This window comes from Dermacentor andersoni, chromosome 2 (assembly GCF_023375885.2).
Source record: "Dermacentor andersoni chromosome 2, qqDerAnde1_hic_scaffold, whole genome shotgun sequence".
Classification (NCBI taxonomy): domain Eukaryota; kingdom Metazoa; phylum Arthropoda; class Arachnida; order Ixodida; family Ixodidae; genus Dermacentor; species Dermacentor andersoni.
In genome coordinates, this window is record NC_092815.1 from 123603368 (window position 1) to 123622353 (window position 18986).

Here is an 18986-nt window from a genome sequence, read left to right on the forward strand (position 1 = left end):
GCTGCGCCTCTGACCCTTTCTCATCGTTCATCAACGTCGGCCCCGCAACTATCGCCTTTGCAGCGAGCTCCCGAACCTTCGATCTGGTTAAGGCCTGAACGCTAGCCTCACCAAACAAAAGCCCCTTCTCGCGCAGGAGGTGATCGGACCTGTTCGAAAATAGGTACGGGTACTGGGGGGGCAGCATAGATGACACTGCGGCCTCCGTCTCAAGTGCTCCGAAAGGTCCTTCAATAAGCACTTTTGCTACCGGCAGACACACGCTATGAGCTTCCACTGCTTGCTTGATCCATGCGCACTCGCCCGTGAACATATCGGGTTCTACGTAAGAGGGATGAACTACATCCATCGTAGCTGCGGTATCGCGAAGCACTCGGCACTCTTTCCCGTTCACGAGGAGGTCTCGCATGTAAGGCTCGAGAAGCTTCATGTTCTCGTCAGTGCTGCCTAATGAAAAAAACACGACTTTTGGTTTTGTTTCAGGGCACTGCGCCGAAAAGTGTCCCGGCTTCTGGCACGTATAACACACGCGCACTTGCCTCATCTCGAACCGCTTTCCGCGTTCGGCTTCGGCTGCCGCCGTCTCCTCACGTTCGGTCGGACACTGCGCCGAAAAGTGACCCGGCTTCTGGCACGTATAACACACGCGCGCTTGCCTCGTCTCGAACCGCTTTCTCATGGGCGTGAACTTCGGCCTCTCAAACTTAGAGCCAAATTCACCCTTTTGACCGTCCTTAGCTCCACGAGCCCGACGCGTCACAAACTCCTCGGCTAGCTCAGCGGCTCGAGCCACCGTACTAACGTCTGGCCTTTCCAAGACCCAGTACCGCACGTTCTCAGGTAACCGACTATAAAACTGTTCTAGCCCGAAACACTGCAGAACTTTCTCGTGGTCACCAAACGCTTTCTCTTCTTTGAGCCACTCCTGCATGTTTGACATAAGCCTGTACGCAAACTCTGTATATGACTCACTCTTGCCTTTCTCATTTTCCCGAAACTTCCGACGGAACGCCTCCGCTGTCGCGATCTCACCGCTGGCAACCAGATGTTGTAATCGCACCGCTGGCACGAGTTGTTGGGGTCTCGGTGCTGACGCCCGTTATTGCCAATGGGTCGCAAGCCCCAAGGGTAGCGTTGGCCTGGCGGCCTGGGGCACTGGAAGCATCCGAAGGTCCCGGCAAAGCAAGAGAAGACTGGTAACAGAACAACTTGTTTATTCTAACATAGCAAAAGAGCGGCCGGTCAGTTCGACCGAAGTGGAGAGACGGGAGAGCACGTAACTCAACAGTACAAATCGGAGCCTCTCTCCTGGCGTCCGGGGGCAGCTGCTCTTATACTCTCGGCGTCGCGGTCCAAAAGAGAAGGTCACGGGATGAAGGTCACGGGATGAAGGTCACGGGACGGCGCAGCAGGAGCCCACGACGGCGCGAGCGGTTGAGCCGAAAGACCTGCTGAACCGAGTGTAGTGACGCATCGCCAACCGCCCACACGACGGCGCGAACGGTTGAGCCGAGAGACCTCCAGGCTCCTCATTCGGGGAACTCCGCTCCCCGGCTGCCGCGCTTTGACAAGCGAGGGCACACACACACACACGCACACACGAAGACACGTGGCACTGAAACACGCCTGGACACGCTTGGCGGGTAGGCGTCGCGGCGGCGTCGGACGGGCCAAAATGTCCGCCGCTTTGAACAAAGCCCCGGCGTCCGTTGCATCCGCGCCGGCATTACCGCGCGTTGTAGGCGAAACGTAACAAGGTGCAGCCGCGCGAATTTGTTCAAAGGAGTCAAGAATGGCGGATTGGGCCGGGGACATCTTTTTTTGCGGCAGATTGTTAACAGGTTTCTTTTCCTTCGCGACGTCAGCGATCCTTTTTTGCGCACCGCATGCCAAGTAAGGCTTGGGCGCGCGTTGCCAGACTTTGTTGTTTCAACCGAAACACTCACGGGGGGCATTTTTGGATATTTTAGAGAAGTTGTCGCAAGTGTACGATTCCTTGCAACGAGGTTTTCAAATGAATATTTATCTACTGTCAGAAAGAAAAAATTGTACAAGGATTTGTGTGACGTTGTTCTGCCGGAGCCCATGTACAGAGCCTTGTACAGTGGAGGCCCTGGTAGGGACGTCTTAAAGAGAGTAAAGAAAATGCAAGTAGCGCCAGGGGTTAAAACCTTTTTTTTTTTGGTTACACACTGGAACGTTGCCAGTAAAAATGTTTTTTACAGGAAAAGGGCTTATTTCTTCCATGGGGATCTCACTGCCTTAACTGCAAACAACCAGAAACGATAGATCACGTTTTTCTTCATCGTTGGGGAGGGGTTCTTTCTTCGGGGGGGGGGGGGGGGGGGACGTACTACAAAGAACGTTAAAGAAACAATTTCCCCTCGACCCTCATGGAATACGGTATCTACCCATTACTAATGAGGATGGTTTTCCGTTTGATTTAATAATGTTAATTGGCCTCCACAGTATTTGGCGCTCTCGAATGGCAGGATACTACTGCGATCCCGACGCACGACCTACGCGAATTTATTTCCGTGAAACTGTGCATCGGTTTGTTTAGATATTGAAGGCCGGTGGCGATACTCCTGAGTGGCTGTCAAGGGTGGAGCCATTGATGGCTCTAAATGAATTTTAACGTGACGAAGCCAGCCCCCTACCAGGCTGATCATGTCAATACGACGTGGTCATTGTATCCTGTATATTTTGTTTTGTGTACTGATATTGCTGTTCTTTCTTTGTCAAAGTCAAACAGTAAAGAAAAAAAAAGAGCGCTCTATCGCACGCTGGTTTTCGGGATGAAAGATTCCTTATGTAAGCTGTTCCTGTATGATGGCACTGCTATACCGCTTAAACGCATGATTTGACACAATGTAGGCTTGCATGGTGCAATAAAACAGATTTTTTTAGGACCGAGCTGTGACGGTATATTTTATGAAACAGACGCGGGAGCATTTACAGCGTAATGACAGGATGGCCAAATAAGGCAAGGATATGCTTCCCTGATGAGATACCGGTATAACGAGAGGGACAGAAAAAAAAAAAACATGCAATGAGCACGAGTTTTGGTGGATTCAAGGCCGACGATAAGTATTTGACTGGAATCTGAAATGGTCAGTCAGGTCACTTTATTTTTTTATGCGAAAGCGTAAGGCAGGACTCTACTGGCCTACATGGGAAAGAATATATCAACTTTACCACAACGGCCATCCGACATTTCATTGTGGGATGACATTGCTGTCGTCGGCACTACGCCAACGCCCCGAAACATGGGCGCCCAACATGCGCACCGCTGGGCAGCATTCGCTGCGCGTCATGCACAGAGATTGGTAGACGCAGCGCCAAGTCATGAACAAGTGTACACTGACACAGCTTTCGACCCACGCACCATCGAGGTAGCAGTCGCCTACCACGTAGTGGGTTCTTGTGCGACACATTCTACCTTTACAAATGCTGATGCCGACGACTCAATGGAACTTGAACTCCGCGCAATAGTCTGGGCATTAGATAGAGCATCAAGCACCACGCAAGCAAAACACATCGATATATACACCGACTCTCAGTATGCGCTGCATACCTGCAAGTTGCGCCACACAGCGTCATCGGAAGTACTCCTAGTCAAGCAGGCCTTCAGGCGTGCGGAGGCCCACGGGGTCACTGCAACACTTCACTGGATCCCTGGTCACCAGGGCATCGAGGGAAATGAGAAAGCCCACGAGGTGACACGCGCCCTTCTTTCCAACCGCGTCGTCTCCCGGGATCCTTCAGAAAACCTCACAACCAGCACAAGCCGCACGACAAATGGAGCCCCGTATGAGCCAGACAGAGCTCAGAGAACAGCAGCGAACCGACGCAAGAGAAAACTCCGTGCGAGTGTGCCCTCAGAACCAGACCCACTTCCCGCGGGTCTTCCCAGGTCGGGGCACGTGCTGCTGCATAGGCTCCGTTCCGGCTTGGTCCTCACACCGGATGTGCTGGAGCGGTTAGCGGCAGTAGACACCCTCCATCTCCGTCTCCCAACTCCCTTCCATCGCAGGAACCCGGCCCTCCCACAGCCTCTGTGGACCAAGAAGCACCCCCGGCGCCACACAGGTGCCCTGACTGTGACATGGCCACGCGGCCATCCGCAGCCCATCTGTTTTGGGAGTGCCAGCGACACGTTCAGCTGCGGGACCACCACCTGAAGGCGGTACGAGTGTCGTCGTACTAGGAGTGGATTAGGCCGGCAACTGGCTCGATGGATTTCGACAGGGTCATTCTGGACTCGCCCTTGGCTTTCGCCAAGGACGCGCAGCTCCTAGGGTGACTCTGAAAACGCCTCCCCCTCCTCTCCTTATTCCCCATTATAGGCCTTCGAGCCATCCCTCAATAAATACATCTTGTCATCATCATCCGAAAGCGTCAAACAGCCCATTGAGAGAAACGGCCGGCGACTGTCGTCTGTAGCAGCGGAACGGCACCTAAACTCGCATTGCCATTGGCTGCGACGCCACGTCACGAGCGCGCCTCGACGAAGCAAAGCGGGTGAAAGGGCTCATGCGATAACGCGCCAGGCGTTCCGTGAGGGGAGAGGGCTTCGCCGCATTGGTGTCATGCGGCGTTGGTACCGCAGGCTGCTGCTGCTTGCTGGCTCAGGCAGCACATACCGCTATGGTACATTACTCGCACCGGAAAACTCGAAGAACCGCTCAGCGCCTTTCAGTTGGATATTAATGCTGCACTCACAGCTCATATGAAGCGCTTAGGTGTTCTTGGATTTTTGTACTTCCTCGTAGATGTATATTCCCTCATGGAAGATGGCTATCGAAGATTTATACGTTTGCCCTTGGTGGTATATGTATATTCAAGTTTAATATGGACAAGTGTATCTTATAGTAGAGGTATAGTTTGCGAGACAACTCTCGAGAAAAATACCAGCGTGAATATAAGCATGCATGTGGTTATTGTTATGGATGACGTAGTCAATATCGGCATGTCAAGAAAGAGAGATAAGGACGCCGAAAGGTATTCGTTTGAACTAATGGAATTCGATGTTAGACCATTAAGAAAATATACTACCCTCTCTATGGTGGTATTGTCACTGTGAGACGCCCGCAAGGATTTGCAGTTCTTACATTGGGGCACACATAAGCCCTGTTTATTTATTTATTTTTTAGTGAGTTACCGCAAGGCATATCTACCAAGATATTAGCAAATGGGTGTCAAATAACCGCATACAGCACTGTTTGATGCTGGTGCTGTTGCAGCATCAAACAGTGCTGTTGCAAAGAGTTAGCGCACTTGTCCGTTATCTGGCGAGTAAAGACATCTGGAACATTTGGCTTTACTTTGGCCTAGGTCCCTGTGCTCTAGTGCCTAATATCTTGAGTACCATAGCGCAGCCACAAAAGCTGACGAATGTCACCCGTACACACGTGAAGATGTTTCATTAAAATCTGCTCCAAGTTCATGGGCATCAGCGAGGTTGCACAAATTATAGTAAATTACAGTAATCGGCCAACGTTTGCTGCGTGAGAAATCAATAAAATCGGGCAAATCATTTATATGAATAAGGAAAACCAAGGGTCCAAAGGCAGATCTTTGAGGAACGCCGGACAAGACTACTAATAAACTGTGGTTAGCGGTAACGTATGGGTGAGATGGAAAAATAATATTTAATATGGAAAAAAAACACTACTCTCCATATTAACTTTACGAAGCTTTAAAGGGCCCCTCACCAGGTCTGGCCATATTGAGCTGACAAGCGCACAGCATACATTGCATGATAACGATCGTGTGTGCAAAGCATTACATCGCTACGCGCCGCGGAAAGATATGAAATCTCAAACCGAATGCCGCTTTTCCTTCCCCTCGCGGCCGCCGCGCTCCCAACCGGAGGATGACGTAGTCACGTCCCTGCGCCTACGTACTCGAGTCCGCAGTGTCATGTCGCTCGTGGTTACATGTGACTTGGAGAATTATTCAAGACAACATCTGTTATCTGTGTGATCTGTTGCTTGAATGGATGAATTGAAGTTTAGACAAATGATAGAACGCACAAACGGAATGTCCGTGTGTGTGTTTTTTTTTTTTTTTTGCTTTACTTTGCACCGAAGCAAGAGAGATGTACTTCCACTTCGTCTGCTTGTTCCCCCGATTGTGCGGTCACGTGCGCAGGTACCAAAACTGTGCCGGTTTCTACCGTGTTCCGGAGCCGTTATCATGCTCTGCGATCTGCTTGTTCTGCCTCAGTATTCGTGTAACACTAAATTATACCGCTAGTCATGTGTCCTTGAGCAGAGCGCGCAACACGATAACAGCTAGCGCGCAACGCCGCCAACGGAAATGCGCATCGCCGAAAAAGAAAAGCAAGGAGAAAAAAATAAAGTGAAGGCGGGGCCCGTGACGTATTCGTCATGCGATCCTCGAGGTCCGGCATGGAAGAACGCAGGGTAGGAATTTCGCTTGCGAAGACTAGACGGGGTTAGTGGAGAGGGAGTCTCGCTATGGAGTGGAGCCCGCCTGCTGAAATCATGGGTTCGCGGCACTGAAATATATTTATCTCGGCTATTAATGAGCCGACTTGGGCCGACTTTTTGCAGCAGAACGCTCCCTAGAGGACACATAAGAACTTGCAGCGTATAGACAAAGTTTGCTGTGGGGCCAGGTGAAGGGCCCTTTAATAGAAGCAGTTTATATCAGACCATGTTGAAGACTTTTGCGAAGTGGAGAAATACGTAACCAATGCCAAGTCCATGAGGGAATGGCTGAAAAGAACATTAGTAAAAGAGAGCAGCTGCGTTTCACAAAAGAAAAACTTTCTTTTTCTAAATAGATTTTAACAGTTGATAAATAGATGTAAAATCTCATAATGTAAAAATGAGGTGTCTCTCACAAATTAAGTGAGGTGAGAGCATATCGCGTGCTTTCAGATCTCACATCGATTGCTTGTGAGCGATTTTTCTCCGATGAAGGCTGGTTACCTCATTCTGGGACGGGAATTACCTTCTCTACCTTCCAGTCGCCGGCGAGAGCAGCACACTATGAAGATTGCGCAGAAGTCTGTCAAGCAACAACATGTGAATACACTTCAGTTATCTTGACTATCTCTGAAAAAATTAAATCGGAGCCTCACGATAAAATGAATTTTTAATAAGCTAATGTGAAGATACGCGATTAAGGTATCGGTTATATCGGTATATCATGTGTATCTAATATTGATGCAAACAACTAAAGAGGCATTACCTCCACTCCAAATAATACTCTGCATTGGCCAACCTTTTAAATGTTTCAGGATGTACGCAATCGAACTCATCACGATTCGAAGTACTGTGCTGGTGAACACAAGTGGAGACCGTTCGCGGCGAAAGGAAGGGAAAAAAGTTACCCGCATTTCGCCGTCAGTTCTCATGCACCACACTATTGAAAACTCCATTTGGGACAAATATTGCCAGCACTCCACTATTACTTACGCACGTTCAAGAAGTTCGTAACTAACACCGTCAAGGACAAAGTCGTTAGAGTCTGCTCAAACAGCCATGTATTGCTATAGCCACATTCCCGTCGATCATTTGGTAGATTTACAATCGCGCTTTTTTTTCTTCTTACAGCCGAAGGCGTTCATCATTGCCGTTTCTCCTTCCTCACGTCCGACATGACACATTGCGAGGGACGTTACAGACGTTGCCTCCACACTTGCATCTAAGGTTGCAGGGCATCAGCCGTTCCAAATCACGATTCATGTCTTACGCGCCGCCGACGTCAATGGGGCAGGAGGCGTACGGGTCCTGGCTGGTTACCAGGCGACTTCCCATCTGTTTACCAGATGTGAAGTCATTGCGAAATCTATAGATCAAGGCCCACTATGGGCCGCGGAATAATGCCACTGAGGTGGAAAACGAAGCAGGTACTATGGTGGAGAAATGAAATTCAGAGCAGGGGGCCACGAAACTAGAACAGCATGCCTGAGTTAAAGAGAGATATTTTCTTTCTTTTACTTGCGAGTTTTTCTATAGTCGTACAATACGCCGATTGGACAAAATGAACGGCATCCCTCTGAAAATTCCGCCAACTAATCCTTCACTTTATTCATCTAAAAAAAAAATAAATGAGACAATCGAACTTTTTCTTGTAAGCTTGTACGGGTTTCTGTTGTCCCGTTCGCATTTCATTTTTCCTCGATAGTAAAAAAAAAACGCTTAAGCGCCGCCCCGCGGAAGTCAAGCAACCCTTGATATTCTTACATAGATGCCACGTAGCATGCTTCGCTGAAGTATTTTGTTTTGTGAGCGTTGTCATGTTTTTTTATTATTTTTTTTACCTGCTACTTTCCCTCTGTATCCAGTCTCTGAGGCCATGTTGCTTTAAATGGCGGCGGAGCTGCGGTGTCGTGCTGCCTAAAATGTTTTTTGGACTAATGGTGTTGAAAGAAAGGGGGGAGTTCTTCTATACATACATACATATATATATATATATATATATATATATAGCGCACGAGCCTCTAAACGTATCGAGCAGCGGAGAGGGGTGGGGGGCTCGTAACTATAGTGTACGCAGTAATTTAGTTTACGGGATCAGTGTTACTGGAGTCCCATGATATTTGACTGAGATGCGGTCAGTATGACCTCAAAGCAAGCAGTCCGCCCATAATGCTTAAAATTGTGCGATTCTTGCTACTGCGCTGAAAAATTTGTCAGCTATGTCTTTTTTGCGAACCCTATTGCTTATTCCACTCGAAAGAGTTCTGCTGCGCCACTCCCGTTCCCCTCGCCGCCTCCTCAGCTCTCTCAGTACACAACGCTTGCGTGGATCTGCGAAGGCTTTTCATCAATTGTTCATACCATCTGCGATTGAATCATGGATGCGTTTGCTTACTCATTCTGTCGGTGGACGTGATGCTAAAGGATTCAGAGACTTGTTAATGAAACACGTAGCATACTGAGACCTTATATCTCCATTTTCATTCATTATACGTATTGACCAAAATTTATTTCATTTTTCTACGGTTTCGTTTTTTTTACTTTCTTTTTGGTTGATTTACTTCTCACAGTTTCTTTATCTAAATTTGTCGTCTTATGTAATAACATACAAAGACTTCACCCATGAATGCCAATATATTCGAACAATGCTCCCATGTAATACCCCGCAAATAGTGTTTGTGGGTGTAATAAATTATTATTATTATTATTATTCTTATTATTATTATTATTATTATTATTATTATTTCCTTCAATATGCTGATGCCATCAATATTTTCGAAAATATGCACACTATTGATGACTGTCGAGTTCTTTGGTCTGGCCTGTTGTTTGCAGAATGTGGGAAAAATAATTGTCTCAGCTTCTTATACCAAAATTGTGACATTTACTGGTAAAACCGAAAGTATTGTTATCTTATTTCGTGGATTCTTTTCCGCTAAGCTGAGGTCACTAATTACGCCGTGCTCTTTAATGCCTCGTTCAGCCTTTCATCTCATAGTGAACCCATTTCTATGCGTGGTCTGCGCTCGCTAGGTTCTTTTTTGCCGCCTTTCACGGGAATTAATATCTTTCACTCCTTTCCTAATGCTGTATCAGGCTATCTGCATTTGCCAACTCGTATACGGATCGGTGGTGTGGAGTGGGACTTCCATATCCCACAGTGGTAGAACAGAAAGAGTTCAGAAAACATTAATTGCAATTTACCGCCATCGTTATTGCACTAACATTGGTCAAACTAGGGGTGCTATAAAATAAGGCTACTCCATACTTTACTATTCCAATTCTGTTATCAGCCCTCCACGATTGATCAAAAAAAATTCGGATGATCCCCACTTCGCCTCTCTCTCTCTCACGCAACGGCACGCTAACGGCGAAAGCGCCCCATTTTATACGATACGTGCACTATTACTGTGCGTGATTATACCAAACGAAAAAAACATAATTATTTCTGATTCGACGCCTTTTTCGCCATTAGCCCTCTACTATTGGTCAAGCGTTTTCGGGCTGCGCCCACTTCGCCTGTCTGTCACGTGACGTCACAGAACCCCGAAAGCTCATTGCGTCAAAGTTACGTGTACGCCTTAAAGATGCATTAATACGCCGAGCAAGACTGTATTTTTTTTCTGAATAGGCGGGCTGTGCCCCGTTCCAAAAGGACTAAGAGATGGCTACCCGCCGATCGCTCTGGCACTGACAAGTCGGAGCTGCCGGGGTACATCAATTTATTTGCGTATAATAAACATTTTTGCAGGCCAGTGTAACGTTATCGAGACCTTTCTGCACGTATAACACGTCGCTCCGCCAACTCTTCTTTGCTGTGGATCCGTATTAGTGACTTTCTTAACCTTGCGTTGCACGCCGCCGCGATTATCGACCGGCCACCGCAAGCTAAGCAAGGGAAAACGGACCAATCGCAGACGCCGGTACCACCCTCCTCGTCCGGTTATCTGCTTTAACTGCGCTGGCTCGTCCCCATCAAGACCATCGCCACTTGAGCGTGCTCCTCGCCTCGTGCAAGCCAATTAGATAAGAAAAGCCGCTCAGTGAAGGCGATGCTATTTGCTTTGAAAGCAAAGTAAGTGTTCTATAAAGGAGCACCGCGTTTGATTGGGCTTTTCAACGAACGCTGTGGGTTACCGCCCGATCTTGCGTCGGTGGTTACGTGAATTTGACGTCAGGAGATTGGAATAGAAACAGCTCGGAATAGTTTTACGTTATAGGTTCCTTGTAGCGCTTGTACTTTACCTTTACTACCGTCCCCTACCTACCGACGTATTCGCGCAGACATTCTCCTTTTTTTGTATAAGCTATTTCACGCAAACTTGAACTGCGCTCAGCTACTTAAGTATGTCGCGCTTCGGATTCAACAGAAAGTAACCGACCAGCACGCCAATTCTTCGTTCCTTCTGTGTAATTCCTATTTTGCTGATCTTGATATTTTTCATCAGTTGCTTTTGTCGCTTTTCTCACAGCTTCGCATTGTCGTGCTAGTTTTTCTCGGTGTACGTGCTCTCTTACACCATGTGATTTCAGGCATTTTCGGCTGGTCTGGAGATGTCTAATGTAACAGCTGTTCTTTTTTCTCTCTCGCACGTTTAATGTCCTTGGTGCGTGGCATTTACATATATACGTTGCGTGAATCGCTTCCCCTCTCTTCATTCACTTCCCTCACAGTTTACTTTTAACTGTATAGTTTCTTTATATTGTACTTGCACACTAATTGAAGAAAATGAGTAACAACGCTAAACAACGGGGCGTGACTGAGACAGACGAAGACTGTTACTCGTTTTCTTCAGACATGTACCAACCGATTCAAGCTAGCACGTTATGCTGCTCATCAATTTTAAGCTCATTTTCAATTGACCTTCCCTTTGCCGATAGATATGAGCTTGTTTTAGAAACTTTCCATTTCCTATGTTGTGTGCTAATATTATGGCAAAATTGCATGTCATTACATGCATATGTCATATGTCGCTTTTACATTTGTATTCCTTCTTTTTTTAAGTGGGGCATTATATTTTCGTTAGATTGCCTGTGCACCAGTATTAAAATCTCATGGTTTTTCCTGGACACATAATCCAAAGGCTGGATTTATTCATTCATTTGCATTGACTCTCACGCATTGTTTGTGTTTTTCTTCGTCTTTCTCTTGGGAATTCCCCTAGGCTTTCGTTAATTTAAACTGTTGCTTTTCATAACTCTCATTTTCTATTGCATGTTTTATCGTGTGTTTGTATTTATATCTTCAATTATTTTTTTCCCGTATTCCCGTACACCAACGCTCATACCTTAAGGTTGTTGCTGGGCAGACTGATTGATTGATTGATTGATTGATTGATTGATTGATTGATTGATTGATTGATTGATTGATTGATTGATTGATTGATTGATTGATTGATTGATTGATTGATTGATTGATTGATTGATTTATGTGCTTTGGTCGGTAAGCGCCACTCACTGGCTGACAGAATAATTGATAACGAAGTTACATGCGAAGGGGGCCAGCGAGTCTGTTCAGCACCCACTCGGTGTTGTACAAAGGCTCAAAGCACCAAGACGGCCTTCGCACCATATGCCACATGAGGGATTTTTCTGTCTGAGACCGACTTTCGACTGTGAATCCCCTAGCTTTGCGGCTAATGTGCTGCCTCATATCCTCACAGAAACAAACAACTCCTACTTTCCTGCGGACCACAGAAAGCGCTTCGACACCCAAGTGCGTCATACTTCACTTTCCTCAATGTCGCGTACGCTTGCGACAAGTTGCGTCGTTACCAAAAGAGTGAGGGTCACTTGAACTGGATTGAGAATATTATGCATACGACTGAATCAAGACTACTGCGTCATCTACACGCCAATGCGTAATACTAAAGCAGCCTAAAGCAGTAAAGCACTAAGCAGCCAATAACATAAATAAAGTAATGTTAACAAATGGGGCGTGGTAGGAAAGCTGAAAATAAGCACCCGTTCGTACTCTCACGGCTATATTTACTATATTTTACTGTTATTACTATTGCTGTGTGTTGCGCTCCTAAGCACCAGTTCGCGGGGTCAAATCCCGGCCGCGGCGGCCACATTTCGATGAGGGTGAAATGCAAGAACACCCCTGTCCCGTTTATTGCGGCCGCGTTAAAGATCCACTGGTGGTCAAAATTAATCCGGAGTCTCCCACTATGGCGTGCCTCATAGTCAAATCGCGGTTTTGGCACGTAAAACCCCAGAATTAAATTCAATTCGATGATATATTTATATAATACTTGCTATATTTGTGTTCAACTTAGCCAAAACAACAAGACTGCCATGTGAAAGAGAAAGGAAAGAACATTAACTTTAGTCGCCGGTACAGTGACCAAGGTTTGAAGTCGCGTGAACACAAGCTGTCACAATTCGAAATAGTAAACATTGTTTGGCGGTATAGTGCACAGCCTTCGATTGACCGATATCAGTGGAAAGGTGGTTCCAGTCGATGGTTGTATCTGGAATAAATGAGTACAACTGAGTATAGAAACGTGTTTGTGCGAGAACAAAATGCCGTTTTCTTTACGACGGTGATCAACTCGAGGTGACTTATAAGTAGGTGTTAGGATAAACTCACTGCGAAGGATACGGTGACGATATAACATTATCTAAAAGAGGCGTAACGAAAACTTTTCTGCACAGTGATAACAATGGACATAAGCTGCTTTTTATTAAAGTTACACTCGACGTACTATCGTGTTGATCTGCGAGGTCGTGTGCTGTGAGGATTTCGGCTATCGAAAACAGGTGGCCAAATTCCCTTAGGTTTCCTTTTTTCCGAATATCAGCAGTAGTCCCGCCCATCACATCATCGGTACCAGACGGCGGTGGTGTCTGTAACAGATGTCCAGACGTTCTCTGTCAGGTCTATTAATGGATTATGGCTGCCGTAAAGCGACTTCTGTGACCACTTTGTATGTTTTCCTGCAAAGCACGTTGTAGCACGTGACGCTGGTAACATCCAGGTGCTATCCTCTATTATTCAAACACGTCAAGTTTGACCAGACTAACCTTCTGACCTTTGCGAGGTATCAATCTGAGAGCCCTCAAGTGCCCAACAGTTAGCCAACAGACGCAATGCCAACAGACAATGATTACTTTATAACATGGCCCACGGTATTTTTTTGTCTCGTCGACGCTTTCGCAGTCGGCAGGCAATGAGGAAGTATTGGCTTCTGTTGATGTGCAAAGCAAATACTGCACCAGACAAACTTGTCTCCCCACTTCCGCGCCTCCAAAAGCATGTCGGGTTGTTCACCTCTTTCCGTTGAACATTCTGCTCCAATCAAAGACTTGTCGTCATGAATAATTGAGCGACACTAGAAATCATAGTGCGTGCGAAACGTTATCCGTTATTACCACGCTTGGAAGAAAACAGCTACAAGCGTTCACATTTTGGCTGTGCCATATGTCGCTAATGTTAACAAAAATGAAATCCGGAAAATGCGTTCACGGTGCTTCAAGAATGCGTTTGCTGGCACCCTAACTGAAATATTCACCAATCCTGAAAGATAAAGGACCGAGAATCGTTGATTAGATGAATTGGTGCTATGAAAATCATATGCAAGACTACGTTCCTCAGACGCAGCGCAGATATATGGAGTTCTGCGGAAGACACCTGCTTCAGGCATTGGATTAAGAAACCGGATAATATTTGTAACGATGATGATGTCGATTAGGATCATATGAGATCTGCGACGGTGATGGTAATGATGATTGTATTTACGACGGCTTGATGCGTTACATTGCTTCACTTTGTCTTTGCAGCTGCGTCTTCGGCTGCTGCTTCCTCCCTTTCTGCGTGTACGAATGCCAGGACGTCGAGCATTTCTGTCCGAACTGCAGACGCATACTTGGCGTCTTCCGGCGCATCTGAGCGGAGAACAGCTGCCTGCCATCATTTGAGCACCAGTAAATCCATTGCGCACTGCAAGGCACTTCCCTCATCAACATCTCTCTAATTTTCCATCTTTCAACTTGCGCCGTATCATGTTTCTACGGTTACCTATATGGCTTACTACCTGCAAACATTGTGACATTTTGCCAACACAGATGAAACGTGTACACAGTACATGATGTCCATACGCAGCGAAAGACGGCAAAGCGCACAACGGTAGGCACGTACTGAAAGATGCAATGTTTGGCTCTGTCCAGCATTGTAGGAGAAATCGCTGTTTCGCTTCTCAGAGGCAAAACAAGTGATCGACACCTGTCGAAGTTACAGGCTTCGACAGCTGTCGAATTGAAGATATATGATTGAACACCTGTATTTTTGTTCCCTCCTGCAAACCATTCTTGAGGTTGTTTCTTTCGGTATTCCGGAACAGTGCGCAGTCACTCATCAGCATTGCCATCTTTATTGCCATATGCATTGCCATATGCATTGCCACATTCAGCACGGCCAAAATGCATATAGGAGTAATGTTCTCAAATCTAAAAGAAAGTTCGCAAGCTCACAGTAATACTCCTGGATATTTCTTGGGCGGGAGAAGCGGATAATTATTCAATAACTACCACGTGCTTTTAAATAGTTACTGAAATACCTATTAGTCATTATCTAGATCTACAAATGATATGTAATTGCTATTCAGCTCGTGTAAATTTTGCCGCAACAGTTCACGACGTCGTCATGCATTGTTTTGTGGCCGTTTGCCTATGTTTTAATAGATTTCCTATAGTCATGGTTTCTAACAATCCATCTCATAACACGTTTTACACGTGTGCAAAGAATACATCTTCTCAGTAATGGTATTTATACTGCAGTTAATGCAGTAAAATGTGCAAGAACCTTTCACAAGAACACCAGACTGCGTAGTACATGGATGTCTAAAGAAAGTACAAGAAATGAAGCGTACCAAGGTTCGGGCACCATTCAGGCTAGTAGCCCATTAGATAATAGCAGTTTATGAGAATACTGAGGAAATATTTCGATACGCATCTCAATTAACCGTACACGCTTTGTCCACTTCGCGGTCCAATAAAACAACATCTCGAGGGCCATGTCATCGTCAATGGGCGGGATCACGTATGCCACATTTTCTATGCCCCCTGTTAGGATCGGCCTGCCGGGGTACTGCCCTCAAAGCTATTTCAGCCCGCTGCAGGTGCGTCGATCGATCCGGGGTGGGGACGCCCTTCAAAGAACCAGCGAGGATAGCGCTAACCAACCGTGAACTTCCTTTGGAGAAGTGCGGACTACGTCCGCTCTGGAATTTAGAGGCGCCGGCTGGGTTCGGGCGTGACCTTCTGACTCCAGGGACGCAGGACAATGAATACCGCGATGACTGCGCTGCAAAGGTCGTTGGCCCTCGAGAGAGCACTGAAACCTGTGCGGCACGTGTGTGTGAGCCCTCCTCCTCCAAAAAGGCGTGTAGTCTGCGATGACGTCGAACAATGACGTCGAACTATGACGTCGAGCGGAGTGCTTATAAGCAGCGATTGTCGGCTGCTAGTGTGTGCTCGTCGTCGTGCTCTGTGCTCGAAATGTACTCGTGAGCTGTGTGCTCGTAAGCTGTGTGCTGTATGTACGTCTTGCGGGCTCCATTTGGGAGTCACGCTAGACTGTGTAAATGTATCCCATGTTCAAATGCAAATACTGTAAATAAATCCTGTTCGCCTAAGTCCCGACGAAGAGCCAAGTCTCTCCCTTCAACAACGACTGCCAAATCCTACATCTGGATGGCAACGGTGAGATCGGCCTACGGCTCGTAGATCGGCCTACGACTCGGAGACAGCAACGGCAGCTGACGGACGTTGGCACATGATGACCGACCGGTATCCTGATCAAGTTGGAGGCGACTTGGGATTGACCACCTCTTGCAACTGACTGGATACGGCGAAGGACTGGTGATAGGGTGCTGCTTCAGTGGGTAAGCGTTTGGTTTTGGCTGTAAGATTTACTAGGCTTCAATTTTGCTGTGTTTGTTGATTTGATTCGCTGGGATCTTTTACTTGTATATTGATTTGCGTGGGTATCGCAGCAAGTATTGTGTGACAGCAGAGCCAAAGCTTAAAGTAGCGACCATGGTCCTAATGTGTTTGACGAGAGCTGACCTGTTGTAGTTGTGTGAAGAGATCGAGGTAAACGTAGACGAGGACTTGACGGAATCAGAGATTCGTAAAACCATTCTGGAAAGTAACAATGATTTGAAATTCATCGAACAAATGGGTAAACGAATTCTAAGTAAAAGACAGGAACGGGAATCAATTAGGCAAGAACGCCAAGTGCGTGAGCAAAAACGGCAAGAGCTGGAAAAAGAAATGGAAGCAGTGAGGAAACAGATACAGGATTTGCAGCAGTTAAACGCAGGAAATCAACAGCGGCTTGAGAAATCTGTAGGCTGGACGCAGCGAAAACGGCAGGTAGATAGCAGATTTTGGTCGAAAGCCGAGGGAAGAAATAGCACCTGCGAGATTAGCAGCACGTACACAAGTGAACTCGAAGCGTTGGCCGCCAACCATACCTTAGTGGCAGCAGAGGCCGTTAAAGGCCAGAGTGAGAGCGACGAGGTGCTGTGCCAACAGAGGACTGTAGAGACAGCTAGGCCAGCTGCGAACAAATTGGCACAGTTACCGCGCGTGTGCGTCGCTTGTAACGTTAGCGAGGTTGCTAACGAGGTAGTGAGTACTGTTGACCCGACAGACGCGAGCACCCATGTCGAGTCAGATCTGCGTGCCGAAGTGACGTGCCAGCTGGACGATGCAGTTGAGGGTAATTCTCAGGATTGCGAGCTGCGTAGCTCAAGAGAATACAACTGCATTGTTCAGGGATCGGTGCAGCTCTCCGCCAGTCTAGGTAGCCAAGAGAGGGGTGATTTAGTTTTTAATCACTCAGACTGTGCTGGTAAGAGACCGATCCGGGCCTACGAAATGTGTACCGGCCAGCTCGAGGCGCGAGAGGACGGCATGAAAGAGACTTCAAAGAGAAAGCGCCGCAGTAACAATCGCGCTAAAGATCGGAATGCGGTGGCTAAGGTAGCGCAGCCAAACACGGCGACAGATGCAAAAAGCCAGGGCGCAAGAAAAAGAAAGATGCGCTCGTCGTTGACGATGTTGTCGCATCAAGCAAGTTCGAGCCACCGGTCAAAAATAGACCAAGAAGCATGTTCTACACGGACGTGGACAAAGGGCACGGGGCAGTTATGTTCCTTGTCGGTCCGTCGTTCTTTTCGAAGTTCAGCGTGTAGTACAAAGAAGCGCAAGGTGGCAAGACGAGATCAGGTGGTAGGGAATCGCGACGCGGTCAGTCAAGTTAGCGTTGAAAGCGGGGCGCCAGGGCGCAAATTGGCAGGAGACTAACGTCTTGGAGGAGCTGACAGTGAGTCAGCCCTTTTGTTGTTCCTCGGTAGCCAGAGTAGCTTTCGAACCGCGACCACCTCGGGTACGGCTCAAACGCATGAGTCAGTCGTAAGCGTTTGGAACGGGAGGCCAGGAGAGCTTCCGTAGAAGCAAAACGTGTTATTTTGTTTTATTTTTGAGCACTTGAAAATTTCGCGTTTTAAGTTTATTTCAATATGTAAAGGTATGAGCTTTGTTTATGTTTTGTTTGAGAAGCTCCGAGAGCTGAAAGACGCGTTTTAAGTAAACCTGTAGTCTAGCGAGTTGTTAGTTAATGCGTATATATAAATAGGCTTTTTGTGTGTGTGTGTGTGTGTGTGTGTGTGTGTGTGTGTGTGTGTGTGTGTGTGTGTGTGTGTGTGTGTGTGTGTGTGTGTGTGTGTGTGTGTGTGTGTGAGTAACCTGAGTGTCAAGGTTATCGATGAGAGGCCTATGGTAACGCGCATGTGTGTTATTTAACCTTCTTTTTTTATAAGTGTTTCTTTTTTTTTCTACGGTTAAACGCGTAGATTTTCAGTGAGTGCGTGATTTGCACTAAGCGTTCTTAGTTCCTTTATCGCGTGTCCTTTGTGGACGGAAGGAAGCAGGTTTATGACTGGGTTGCTCGTGTGTGTTGAGGGCAGCCGTATTCTGACTTTTTTAGTGAGCGTGCGTAGAACTAGTAATTAGCAGACGCATTTTTAAGGGTTCTGCGGTGTGCGTAAGTTACGCAAGTGTAGTTGCTCGGTTAAGTTACGTGTCCTGATTGGACTAGAGAAAGACACGTGACTAAGCGTGATGAAACGTTTGCGTGCGACGCAAGCACGTGTTCGGAATAGGGACCACAAAGCTAGCACGATTGTAATTACGTACCTGTGGAGTTGGCCAGACTGTTCAGTGGCCATCGTACATGAGATAAGTACGCCACTTTGATAGGGTAAGAACAGAGTGTTCGTGAAGCTAGGCTGCTTAAGTTATGTTCGGGTATTGGTGGTTAAGAGCCTTCAGTTTAATTCTGCGTAAACCTTTACTCTTGTGCAGCGCGACGGTCAGGTTTGGTCGAACTCAAGAGGAACGTGAACGCTCGCTTTGGCGGCACGAAATTTTGGGGCAAAATTTGGGATTCCCAGTTGAGCGGCATGCATGAAAATTTTGATAGGAGGCCTGGTGGATTAACAGCTGATTCCGGGCGTT

General features: G+C 47.0%; 1 protein-coding gene across 1 annotated transcript in view; it reads left to right on the forward strand.

Moving 5' to 3' along the window:
- Window positions 1–14413, forward strand: part of LOC129387529 (lipopolysaccharide-induced tumor necrosis factor-alpha factor homolog) — a 43153-nt gene extending 28740 nt beyond the window's left edge. Inside the window, exon 8 of the mRNA XM_055076534.1 lies at window positions 14244–14413. Within this exon, the coding sequence (XP_054932509.1) occupies window positions 14244–14352 (109 nt within the window). The 3' untranslated portion in view covers window positions 14353–14413. The remainder of the gene's footprint in view (window positions 1–14243) is intronic.
- Window positions 14414–18986: the final 4573 nt, after the last annotated feature.